The 12743-nt window shown below is 44.3% G+C and overlaps 1 protein-coding gene across 4 annotated transcripts in view; it reads left to right on the forward strand.

The window, feature by feature from the left end:
* The window catches only part of NUP160 (nucleoporin 160), a 61777-nt gene that overhangs the window by 40543 nt on the left and 8491 nt on the right, over window positions 1-12743 (forward strand). For all 4 annotated transcript variants that reach the window (XM_008270776.5, XM_070070349.2, XM_089326470.1 and 1 more), the window contains 9 exons: window positions 579-674; window positions 780-874; window positions 969-1065; window positions 1154-1259; window positions 5534-5694; window positions 6960-7020; window positions 8985-9095; window positions 9255-9378; window positions 10470-10571. In XM_008270776.5, the coding sequence (XP_008268998.1) occupies window positions 579-674; window positions 780-874; window positions 969-1065; window positions 1154-1259; window positions 5534-5694; window positions 6960-7020; window positions 8985-9095; window positions 9255-9378; window positions 10470-10571 (953 nt within the window). The remainder of the gene's footprint in view (window positions 1-578; window positions 675-779; window positions 875-968; window positions 1066-1153; window positions 1260-5533; window positions 5695-6959; window positions 7021-8984; window positions 9096-9254; window positions 9379-10469; window positions 10572-12743) is intronic.

Consider the following 12743-nt stretch of genomic DNA (forward strand, 5'->3'; position numbering starts at 1 on the left):
AGAATAAGACATGCTCACCATGTTATGAGATTATCCTGGAAGCCATGTAGTGATAGACTATGGAGTCCTGATGCTGAGATTTAAACACAGGTCTCCCCAGTATGTGCCCTTGGGCAAGTTACTCTGCAGCTCAGAGTCTTCATCTGATTGATGGAGGGCAAATTTTTTTTTTTTTTTAAGATTTATTTATTTTATTTGAAAGAGTTACACAGAGAGAGAAGGAGAGGCAGAGAGAGAGGGGTCTTCCATCCACTGGTTTACGCCCCAATTGCCCACAGTGGCAAGAGCTGCACCGATCTGAAGCCAGGAGCTTCTTCTGGGTCTCCCACGTGGGTGCAGGGGCCCAAGGACTTGGGCCATCTTCCACTGCTTTCCCAGGCCTCAGTAGAGAGCTGGACTGGAAGTGGAGCATCCAGGACTTGAACTGTCACCCATGTGGGATGCCTGCACTGCAGACGGCATCTTTTCCCGCCATGGCACAGTGCCAACCCCTAAATAAACATTTCTTAAAACCATAATTTGATTTGGAATATACTAGTATATTAATTTTAATGGAACTTTTTTCTGTTCCCACTTAGGTTTTACGCCTGCTAGATGTTATTGGTTTGCCTGAACTGGTTATTCAGCTGGCGACCTCAGCAATAACTGAAGCAGGTGATGACTGGAAAAGTCAAGTAAGAACGGACTGTAATTTAGTGTTTTCCTTGACACTTGTTGCGGATGTAGCATATTAATTTCTGTTGGTCTTGTCTGATTTTTGACTTAAATTTTATATTTAGGCTACTTTGAGGACATGCATTTTCAAACATCATTTGGATTTGGGTCACAATAGCCAAGCATATGAGGCCTTAACCCAAATCCCTGATTCCAGCAGGTAAGCTCGTGCTCTTTTTTAGAGAAGTGAGTTTAGCAGCCCTGTTCCACCTGCCCAGAGAGTTTACCTTCCTATCCCTTTCTTTATCTTTTAGACAGTTAGATTGTTTGCGACAGCTGGTGGTAGTACTTTGTGAACGCTCACAGCTACAGGATCTTGTAGAGTTTCCCTATGTGAATCTGCATAATGAGGTAATTTTATTTACCCTCTGATGGCTCAGAGCAGCTGTGGTGGTTACGGTGATTGCTACTAAATTTGATATGTGACCGGTTCTTTTAGGTTGTGGGAATAATTGAATCACGTGCTAGAGCTGTGGACCTTATGACCCACAATTACTATGAACTTCTCTATGCCTTTCACATCTATCGCCACAACTACCGCAAAGGTGAGCACTGGAGCCAGTCTCTGTGCGCGGGAGGCAACCCCAGTAGTTTACTACTTGTTCACAAAACTATTCTGTGTTTGCCTTATGTAATTTTTAATTATTTCTGAAAACAAGATTAGCTTCACTCTTCTAAATATTATCTATTAGCCTTGAAATATATACGCTGACTCTCATTCTGGAACATTGACAAGGCATTTCCAGGGAATGTATTCTGTGTGCATATTCTGTCCATTTATAAGGAAACTAAAGTTTCTGGAATTCTTATGAATGGTTTTGAATTCCAGTGCCAGTTTGCCTTTGACTTTATCAGTTTTTGGAACACCGTGCTGAAATGTCTTTGAGTCATCTGAATAGATGATATTCCTTGTTAGCTAGATTGAATTGTCACTTCCTTAAAGGGAGATGTCAATTTGACATTTGAAAGTTATCAAATGATATCCTGCTCAAGTTGTTTCCTTTTTCAACATTGTTTAAAGGTTTATTTATTTTGAAAGTGACAGTTATAGAGAGAGAAAGAGAGACACACAAAGAGATCTTCCATTTGCTAATTCATTCCCTAGATGGCTGCAACAGCCAGCAGTGGGCTAGGCTGAAGCCAGGAGCCAGTAGCTTCATCTGGTCTCCCATGTGTTCAATAGGGGCCTAGACACCTGGACGATCTCCTGCTGCTTTTCCCAGGCCATTAGCAGGGAGCTGGATCGGAAACAAAGCAGCCAGGCCATGAAACAGCACCCATCTGCGATGCCGGTGTTGCAGGCAGCAGCTTTACCCACCACACCGCAACATCAGCTCCTGGATGTAGTTAATCTGAGGCATGTTCTTATTAATATTCCTAATAGGAAAATGTTTTCATAGTCTCTGATTCCTTAACTCATTCAAGAAGGGAAATGTAAACTATTAAAGACTTCTCATTGCTTTCACAATTAACATCCATTATATCAACCAGATTAGGACCACTTGAACAAGGTTAATGTTCCAGCCTTTCTGGAACAAGAACATGCTTCTTACATCATGTCTCACATATTGTTTAAGTGCTCGAAAAATATTTGTTGAGAGGAAATATAGCTTTATTTGAAAACCGAAAGAATTATTAAATGTTAATTGGTTCCTAGACTGTGCTGTCCCAGAACAGTGTATTTTTCAGTATCTCTTTCACTCTATGCATCTGAAGTGTAATAGAGGGTGTGTTCTTGGACAGAGTGTCCAGACGTTTCTTGGTGAAAAAGTGGCTGAGACTAGTCCTCTAATGTAGTCTTTTGCTCCTGGTTCAGGAATGTAGCATCTGAAAGTCAAAAGAGGCAGGGATTTGGCCTAGTGATTAAGACACCTGTTGGTACGCCCACATCTGTCAGTGTCTGGATTTGAGTACCAACTCCTGTTCTGATCCCAGCTTCTATTAATGTGTACCCTGTAGGTAGCAGGTGATGGCTCAAGTAATTGGGTCTCTGCCACTTATGAGAGACCCAGATTAAATTCCTGGCTCCTGGCTCCTGGCTCTGGCCTGGCCTAGCTGCAGCTGTTACAAACATTTGGGAAGTAAACCAACAGATGGGAGCTTGTTCTCTCTTTTCCTTCTTCCTCTCTTTCTGTGCCTCTCAGATAAATAAGTAATAAATATAATAAATGAAAAAAATTTTTAAATCTTTTTTATTTAATAAGGATTGGCAAACATTTGATACGAAGCGTGTATTATGTAGCCTGATTTGATCCTTCTACATAAATACATATACATACATTGAAACATTGCATTATTCCCCATAAGTATATACAATTATTATATAAATTAAAAATAAATTAAAACCTTAAAAACAAAAACTGTTTTAAAAGTTTTAACAGAGAGCCAGTGTTGTGGCACAGCAGTTTAAATGGCCACTTTGGATACCAGCCTCCCATATTGGAGTGCTCCATTTCCAGTTAGCTTCCTGCTAATACACTTGGGAAAGCAACAGAAGATGCCCCAAATAATTGGTCCCCTACACCCATGCTGGAGAACAGGATGGAGTTCCGGACTTCCAGCTTCTGCCTGGCCCAGACCTGGCTATTTCGGCCATCTGGGGAGTGAATCAGAAGGTAGAAGATATTTTTCTGTCTTTCCCCATCTCTCTCTAACTCAGCCTTTCAAATAAATAAATCTTCAAAAAAAAAGTTAAAGCTATCATTTTCCATTTTTAAAAATTGTGCTAAAACACACAACATAAAATTTGCCATTTTCTTTTTTTAAGTTTTATTCGTTTATTTGTTTTGAAGGACAAGAGAGGTATTACCTTTTTTTTTTTTTTTTAAGATTTATTTATTTTGCTTTAAAGTCAGAGTTACTCAGAGAGAGGAGAGGCAGAGAGAGAGAGGTCTTCCATCTGATGGTTCACTCCCCAATTGGCTGCAACGGCTGGAACTGCACCGATCTGGAACCAGAAGCTTCTTCCGGGTCTCCCACGCAGGTGCAGGGCCCAAGGACTTGAGCCATCTTCTGCTGCTATCCCAGGCCATAGCAGAGAACTGGATCGGAAGTGGAGCAGCCGGGACTTGAACCGGCGCCCATATGGGATTTCGGCGCTTCAGGCTAGGCTGTTAACCCCTTGTGCCACAGCGCTGGCCCCAGAGAATTGCTTCCCAGGGTACACGTTAGCAGAAAGCTTGAATGGGAACCAGAGCCAGGGCTTCAGTGAAAGCACTCCCATATGGGACACGCACATCCCAAGCTGTGTCTTAACTGCTAGACCAAATGCCCCGTCCCTTAACCTTTTAAATATACAGTTCAGTAGCGTTAAGTACATTCACGTTGTTGGGCAACCAATCTCCAGAACGCTCTTTATTTTATTTATTTATTTATTTTTTTTTATTTTTTTTATTTTTTGACAGGCAGAGTGGACAGTGAGAGAGAGAGACAGAGAGAAAGGTCTTCCTTTGCCGCTGGTTCACCCTCCAATGGCCGCCGCGGCCAGCGCGCTGCGGCCGGCGCACCGCGCTGATCCGATGGCAGGAGCCAGGAGCCAGGTGCTTTTCCTGGTCTCTCCATGGGGTGCAGGGCCCAAGCACCTGGGCCATCCTCCACTGCACTCCCTGGCCACAGCAGAGGGCTGGCCTGGAAGAGGGGCAACCGGGACAGAATCCGGCGCCCCAACCGGGACTAGAACCCGGTGTGCCGGCGCCGCTAGGCGGAGGATTAGCCTAGTGAGCCGCGGCGCCGGCCAGCTCTTTATTTTATAAAACTGAAGCTCTATGCCCCGTAACTAAGAGCCCCTATGCACCCCACACCCAGTTCCTGGCTACTACCATTTCACTTCCCTTCTATATGAATTTGCCTACTGCTTATTTCGACTAGCATAATATCTTCAAGGTTCATCCACGTTGTATCAAGAAATAGAATTACTGGGTTGTGTGGTAGTTGTATTTTTAATTTTTTGAGGAACCTCTATACTGTTTTACATAGCTTCCGCACCATTTTATATTCCCAAAAACAGTGCACAGGGTTCTAGTTTTTTCCAATCCTTGCCAGCACATGATTTTTTTCATTTCAAACTTTAACGTTGAGGCTGACATTGTGGCACAGCAGGTTAAGCCAGGACTTTTAGAGATTTATTTTTATTTATTTGAAAGGCAGAGTTACAGGGGTTGGGGAGGGGAGAGAGAGAGAGAGAGATAGCCCATCCACTGGCTCACTCCCTGAATGGCTGCAACAGCTAGGGCCATGCCAGGCTGAAGTCAGCAGCCCGAAGCTTCATCCATATCTCCCACCTGGGTGCAGTGGTCTATTTTCTGCTGCTTTCCCAGGCACATTGGCAGGGAGCTGGATTGGAAGTGGCGCAGCCAGGTCTTGAACTGGCACCCGTATGGGATGCCAGCATCACAGGCTGCATCTTAACCTGCTACGTAGCAACACCAGCCCCGCTGCCACTTTTACAATGCTGGCATCTCATACTGGAGTGCAGATTCAAGTCCCAGCTGCTTTGTTTCTGATCCAGCTGTCTGATAATCCACCTGAGAAGGCAGTGGAACCCAGCTACCCATGGATGGAGTTCTGGCTCCTGGCTTCAGCCTGGCCCTGACCTAGCTGTTGGGGCCACTGAGGAGTCGAGCAGCAGACAAAAGATAACCCCCTGAATGTCCCCCTCCTTTCCTCTCGCTTCTTCCTTCCCTGTCAGTTGCTGTAACTTTGGAATAAATAGATCTTTACAAAAATGTCTTCATATTTGTTTAGTGTAACAAGTTTGCTATGTGTATCTCTAAAGAGCACATTTGTGAAATCTTTATGTCTGGTTTTATATTCTTTGTAGCTGGCACGGTGATGTTTGAATATGGAATGCGTCTTGGCAGAGAGGTTCGAACTCTCCGGGGACTGGAGAAGCAAGGCAACTGTTACCTGGCTGCTATTAATTGTTTACGACTTATTCGTCCAGAATACGCATGGATTGTGCAGCCAGCATCTGGTGCAGTGGTATGAACTTTCTATATTGGAATTTGGGGATCATATAAACTGGCTTGTTTTTTTGTTTTTTTGTTTTAAGATTTATTTATTTATTTGAAAGAGTTACACAGAGAGAGAAGGGCAGAGAAAGAGGTCTTCCATCCGCTGGTTCACTCCCTAATTGGCCGCGATAAATGGAGTTACACCAATCCGAAGTCAGAAGCCAGGAGCTTCCTCCAGGTCTCCCACATAGCTGCAGGGGCCCAAGGACCTACTGCTTTCCCAGGCCATAGCAGAGAGCTGGATGGGAAGTGGAGCAGCCGGGTCTCGAACTGGCGCCCATATGGGATGCTGTCACTGCAGGTGGCAGCTTTATCCACTATGTCACTGTGCCAGCCCCAGTTTTAGAATTCTTGTAGGAAGAAGTATTGCAGAGTGATTTTGGACAAGTTAGACATACTTGACTATGGACACATTGCTTAATATTTTGCTGTTCATTTATCTTCTTGCATAAAATAAGGATAATATCTACCCTTGAGGATTATTTAGGTATTAAATGAGATAATTTGAGTAGACTGCTTAGAACAGAGACCATGTCTGACTTGCAGAAAATACTCAGTAAATGGTAGCTGCTTTTATTTCAGTTGTGTTGTTAATTCAGTCTGCAGGTCATTGTTTTAAGCGACAAGCACTGGTAATGTTTACTTTTGTGCTGATAGGTTGCATATGCCCAGCTACTTCTGTTATGTAGTTCCTGCATTTACTGGGCTGTTGCCCATGGTTGTGGGTAGAAAATAACAACTCTGGATCCATGGAAGGCCAGCTGGTTTATATGGAGATCCATGTCCTTGGACTCAGTGATGTGTTTATAGCTAAGTGAGCCAACTTGGTAAACAGCTCCATTTCTTTGATAGTGATAGTATCTTTGTAAGACAAGCTGTGCTAGTTAAAAGAAAAGTAGTTTGTATTGAGAATTCAGGCATGAAAGCTGTGAATCAAAGTTAATGCTAGCCAATATAATCTAAATAAAATACAGGCCATCTGTGTATTTTGTAGCAAATGATCAAATGATGGCAAAGCAGACACATGCACTATGGACATCATTTCCTGTTTTTTGTTTTTGTTTTTTTGTTTTTTGTTTTTTTGTTTTTTTTTTTTTGGTGCCGGAAGTCTGTACATTGACAATTTTAATGAATCAGCTGGAACTGAAAAAAATTTTAAAGATAAATAAAAAAATTAATGGCAACAAAATAAAATACTAATTTTCACAGCTAAATCATTGTTTGTCTCATCAGTATGATCGCCCTGGAGCATCTCCGAAGAGGAGTCACGATGGAGAGTGCACAGCTGCCCCGTGTGAGTCAGGGTTCTCCTGCTGGGTCTTTGCTGGACAGTAGTTCCATGTTTTATGCCTGCTATGCAAACATACAGTTGTGTATGATAGACGATAGTTATACTATAACATCATATATAATTATATTGCTGTGTACATATGAATATGCTAGCGTAAATCTAAAAATAGGATTTGTTAAAAATAAGTTCTTTCTTTAAAGTTTTAGTCTCAACATTCTAATCTGCTAAAGGTTATCTGGTTGCCTTTTGAAATGATGTGTGCTGGACAGGTATTTGGCCTAGACATTAAGATGTCCACCTCCGAGTTTATAATGCCTGCATTTGATACCTGGCTGTGCTCCCTACTTCTGCTTACTGCTGATGCAGATCCTAGGAGGCAGTGGTGATGGCTTAGGTCATGAGATTCCTGCCACTCACAAGGAAGGCCTGTATTGCATTCCCGGCTCCTGGCCTCAGCCCAGCTCAGTCTTGGCCATTGCAGGCATTTGGAGAGTGAACCAGCAGATGGGGGAACACGTTTTCATTTATGTTCTCTCTCAAATGAATCAACTAAAAAATTTTTTCTACAGCAGTATGAGAAACAAAAGTGCTTTAAAAACTTTTTGTTGCCTTTTATATTTAAATTGGCTTAATGCCATACTTTTTGAAAATCTGGTTGCTGGCCAGCGCCGCGGCTCAATAGGCTAATCCTCCGCCTTGAGGCGCCGGCACACCGGGTTCTAGTCCTGGTCAGGGCACCGGATTCTGTCCCGGTTGCCCCTCTTCCAGGCCAGCTCTCTGCTGTAGCCCGGGAGTGCAGTGGAGGATGGCCCAGGTCCTTGGGCCCTGCACCCGCATGGGAGACCAGGAGAAATACCTTGCTCCCGGCTTCAGATCAGTGCGGTGCGCCAGCCGCGCGGCCATTGGAGGGTGAACCAATGGTAAAGGAAGACCTTTCTCTCTGTCTCTCTCTCTCAGTGTCCACTCTGCCTGTCAAAAAAAAAAAAAAAATCTGGTTGCTTTGAAATTATCAAGTATGCATGGTATCCTTCCTGAAGAACCTATGCTCTAGATTTGGACACACTTGCTTTTAATTCTTCCTTTGTCACCTTGTGCAGGTTCCTTCACTTGCTCTCTGTCTCTCTCTCTCTCTCTCTCTCTCTTTTTTTTTTTTTTTTTTAAGATTTATTTATCTGAAAGGCAAAGTTAGAGAGAGAAAGAGATCTTGCATTTGCTGATTCACTCCCCAGGGCCAATCAGAAGCCAGGAGCTTCCTCTGCATCTCCCACATGGGTATAGACACCCAAGTACTTAGGCCAACCTCTGCTGCCTTCCCAGTTGTGTCAGCAAGGAGCTTGATTGGAAGCAGAACAGCATCACAGGTGGTGGCTGTACCCACTTTGCCACAGCACCAGCCCTGCAGGTTCCTTTCTTAGTGATAATGATGACAGTAAGAGTTAAATTACACGTAAAATACCTTATGAGGAGCTCCTCCACTGTAGCTATTGTTATTAGAGTCTTTGGGCTCAGTTGTAGATAGGAGGCAGAATGCTGCTTAATTTAGCTTTTATTGAGTCCTCTGTTTTTTCCTTTAATTAATGCCTCTGTGAAGTAAATTTTACTTAAGATTAAAAGAAAATGACAGGACCAGCATTGTGTCTGATGCCATATCCCATCTGAACACTGGTTTAAGTCCTACCTGCTGTACTTATGATCCAGCTCCCTGCTAATGTGCCTGGGGAACCAGTAGGAAATGGCCCAAGTGCGTGCCCCTGCTAACCATGTGGGAAACCAGGATGGAGTTCCTGGCTTCTGGCTTTGGCCTGGCCCAGTCTTAGCTGTTGCACCTAATTAAGGAATGAGCCAGTAGGTATAAGATCTCTTTTGTTCCCTATTTCACAAATAAATCTTTAAAAAAAAATGACAGGTTGACTTTATCTAGTAGACACTTCCTCATGGGTTTGAAAATACTTCTCTTTGATTTCTAGCAAATCGGCAGATTGAAATCCTGGAGCTGGAGGATCTGGAAAAAGAGTGCTCCTTGGCTCGAATCCGCCTCACTCTGGCCCAGCACGATCCATCGGCAATTGCCGTGGCAGGTAGGGACTGAGCAGGTATAGCCTCTGACTGTGGGTACTGTGGTGCCTTTCAGGACCAGGCAGTGGATACAGTGTGCTAGATGGGTATAAAGCACGGCATTTTTAGTCCAATTTGCATATGCCCGTGAGTGGACTAATAACCTTGTTCCCTTTCTGCAGGAAGCTCGTCAGCAGAGGAGATGGTGACTCTCTTGGTTCAGGCTGGCCTCTTTGACACTGCCATATCCCTCTGTCAGACTTTTAAGCTTCCCTTAACACCAGTCTTTGAGGGACTTGCTTTCAAGTATGTATAAAATTGTCTTTTTATTGTCTTAATTTTCTTTTCTTGAAGATTGATTTTATTTAAAACTCAGAGAGAGAGATCTTTCATCCACTGGTTGTTCCTCAAGTGGCTTTAATGGCTGGAGGCTGGGCCAGGCCGCAGCCAGGAGCCTGTAACTCCATCTCTGTCCACCATGTGGGTGGCAGGGATCCAAATATTTGGACCATCTTCTGCCTTCCCAGGAGCATTAGCAAAAGCTGGATCAGAGAGGAGCAGCTGACACTCGAATCGGCACTCATGGGCTCCTGGCAGACCCCAAGCCAGTGGTTTATTAGTTGTTTGTGACTTAAAGAAAGTGTTTGGTTTAAGCTGTTCATTAATTTTTTTTAGTGGCTTATGATTTTACTTTTTTTAAAAAATATTTTGATCTTTAGCTTCATTTAAGAAATCAAAAGAGCAAACCTCATGGTTTAACTAATGAGGTCCATTTATGACAAGTTTATATAGACAAGTTGTGTGCTGTGTTCAGTCCAGTTAGACCCTCTGAATGTTATTAAAATTTTTTTCAAAGATTTATTTTATTTGAAAGGCAGAGTTACAGAGAGGGAGGGAAACAGAGAGCGTCTGTCCCCTGATTCACTTCCCAAATGGCCGCAATAGGCCATGCCAGAGCCAGGACCAGGAGCATCTTCTGGGTCTCCCACATGTGTGCAGGGGGGCCCAAGCACTTGGACCATCCTCCACTGCTTTTCCAGCACCCAAATAAAATGCCAGCATCACAGGTAGCAGCTTTACCCAGTCTTAAATGTTTCCTATTGACGTCATGTATGCCTACTATCAGTCAAATAGTTTGTGAATTGGAAATGTATTTAGACTTTCAGAATTTTCTACCATTAATTTTCTCTTGGAAGTAAATTGTCTCAAGTCTTGCTAATGGCTGATGGTTCATCAGGTTGTGTGGCTTTGAAGAAAGGGAAGAGCCAGTACTTCAGTAGTGAATTTGATGGTAGACTGGATCGAAAATTGTCATCTTATCACTCCAGTTTTAGTAGCAGAATAAGGTCATGGGTTTCAGCAGTTGGTTTACTGATATAAAGCCATTTTCATTGCAGATGCATCAAACTGCAGTTTGGAGGAGAAGCCGCACAGGCAGAAGCCTGGACCTGGCTAGCAGCCAATCAGCTGTCATCTGTCATCACTACTAAAGAATCCAGGTACAGCAGTGTGTTCATCTAGTTCTGGGAGGGTTCACCTGCCTCAAAACTGTAGCTTTTGCTTTTGCTTTTCTTTTTTTGTTTTCAGAATTTATTTGACAGAGTGGTAGAGATAGAGAGAGATCATCCATCTGTTGGTTCACTCCCCACCTGCCAGCAACAGCCCAGGGTGCAGCAGAAGCCTGGAATTCCATTTAGGTCTCCTATATGAGTGGCTAGAGCATCATCTGCTGCTTCCCAGGGTCTGCATTAGCAGAAAGCTGGATTGGAAATGGAGTAGCTGACACTAACCAGCATTGCCATGATGCCTGCCTCTGTAGCTTTTTTTTTTTTTTTTTTCCTTAAGATTTATTTATTTATTTGAAAGTCAGAGTTGCACACAGAGAAGGAAAGGCAGAGAGAGAGAAGGGGGCCTTCCATTCACTGGTTCACTCCCCAGCTGGCTGCAATGGCTGGAGCTGCACTGATCCGAAGCCAGGAACTCCCTCTGGGTCTCTTCACATGGGTGCAGGGCCCAAGGACTTGAGCCACCTTCTACTGCTTTTCTCAGGCCATAGTAGAGAGCTGGATTGGAAGTGGTGCAGCTGGGAGTCGAAGCAGCATCCATATGGAGCACTGGCTCCGCTGTAGTTTTTCTTTGACTAAATTATCCTACACAGATTATTTTGCTCTTTTCTTTCTTTTAAATTATTTGTTTACCTGCAGTGCCACTTCCCATGTGGTCAATAGTTTGAGGCCCGGCTACTCCAGTTCCAATCCAGCTCCCTGCTGATGGACCTGGGAAAGTAGCAGAGGTGGCCATGTGCTTAGGGCCCTGCACCCATTTGAGAGACCTGGACGAAGCTCCTTCCTGGCTCCTGGCTTCAGATCAGCCCCCAGCTTTGGCCGTTTTGGCCATTTAGGGAATGAACCAGTGGATGGAAGATCCTCTGTCTCTTTCCTTTCCCTCTGTAACTTTGACTTTCAGATACATACATAATTTTTAAATTATTTATTTACTTATTCAAGAGACAGAGAACTCTCATTTACTAGTGACTCTGCAAATGCCTACAGCAGCCGGCGTTGGACCAGGGCCAGTGCTGGGAAACAGGGACTCAGTCCAGGTCTCCCGTGTGGGTAGCTGGAACCCTGTTACTTAAACCGGGAGCCAGAGCCAAGTATCAAACCCAGGCACTCCAATATGAGATACGGGATGCTGGCATCTCAACCACAAGGCCAAATGCCTGTCCCTTCTTTGTTTTTTGGCTAAATTTTTGTAGAAGCTGGAAAATTTCTAATTAGGGAGACATCACGTCATAAATTGTCCTAACTAGAACATGTCTGCTTCTCCATCTCTCTCTTCTCAAAGACAGTGAAGAAGAGGAACTCTTACGGGAAAAGTGTTCGTTTCCTTGGCTTCAGAGAGTGATGTTCCTTTTTCACCCCATTCTTCCCTTGGTTGTCATCACAGTGTCCTGTGCTGGCTTGACTCTGGCTACTCTTTAGTGGTCTGTCATCCACCAGTCCCCGTTGTCTACATCTTCGGATCTTTTCTCACATATACTTTCCCAGTGTACTCAATTAGCGTCTTCCTCAGTGTGCTTCAGTTTCTTCCTTAGGATCCTTCTCTAACAACCGTAACCCTCAGGAAACTTTCCTCTCTGAATTGTTTTAGAATGTGGACGTTTTCTCTGTATTCTGCTATAACAATATCTGCAACTGGGACGTTGATAAACATGCAAGTTTATTTGGCTCATGATTCTGGAGGCTGGGAAGTTTACTGTCAAGCTGCTGGCATCTGGCAAGGTCTTTGTGATGGCATCCCATGACAGAAGGCAGAAGGGCAAGAGAGCCGGCGCCGCGGCTCACTAGGCTAATCCTCCGCCTTGCGGCGCCGGCACACCGGGTTCTAGTCCCAGTCTGGGCGCCGGATTCTGTCCTGGTTGCCCCTCTTCCAGGCCAGCTCTCTGCTGTGGCCAGGGAGTGCAGTGGAGGATGGCCCAAGTGCTTGGGCCCTGCACCCCATGGGAGACCAGGAGAAGCACCTGGCTCCTGCCATCAGATCAGCGCGGTGCGCCGGCTGCAGCGCGCCGGCCACGGCGGCCATTGGAGGGTGAACCAACGGCAAAGGAAGACCTTTCTCTGTGTCTCTCTCTCTCACTGTCCACTCTGCCTGTAAAAAAAAAAAAAAGG

The sequence above is a fragment of the Oryctolagus cuniculus genome, chromosome 1 (assembly GCF_051225735.1).
Source record: "Oryctolagus cuniculus isolate XC-2025 breed Fujian yellow rabbit chromosome 1, ASM5122573v1, whole genome shotgun sequence".
NCBI lineage: Eukaryota > Metazoa > Chordata > Mammalia > Lagomorpha > Leporidae > Oryctolagus > Oryctolagus cuniculus.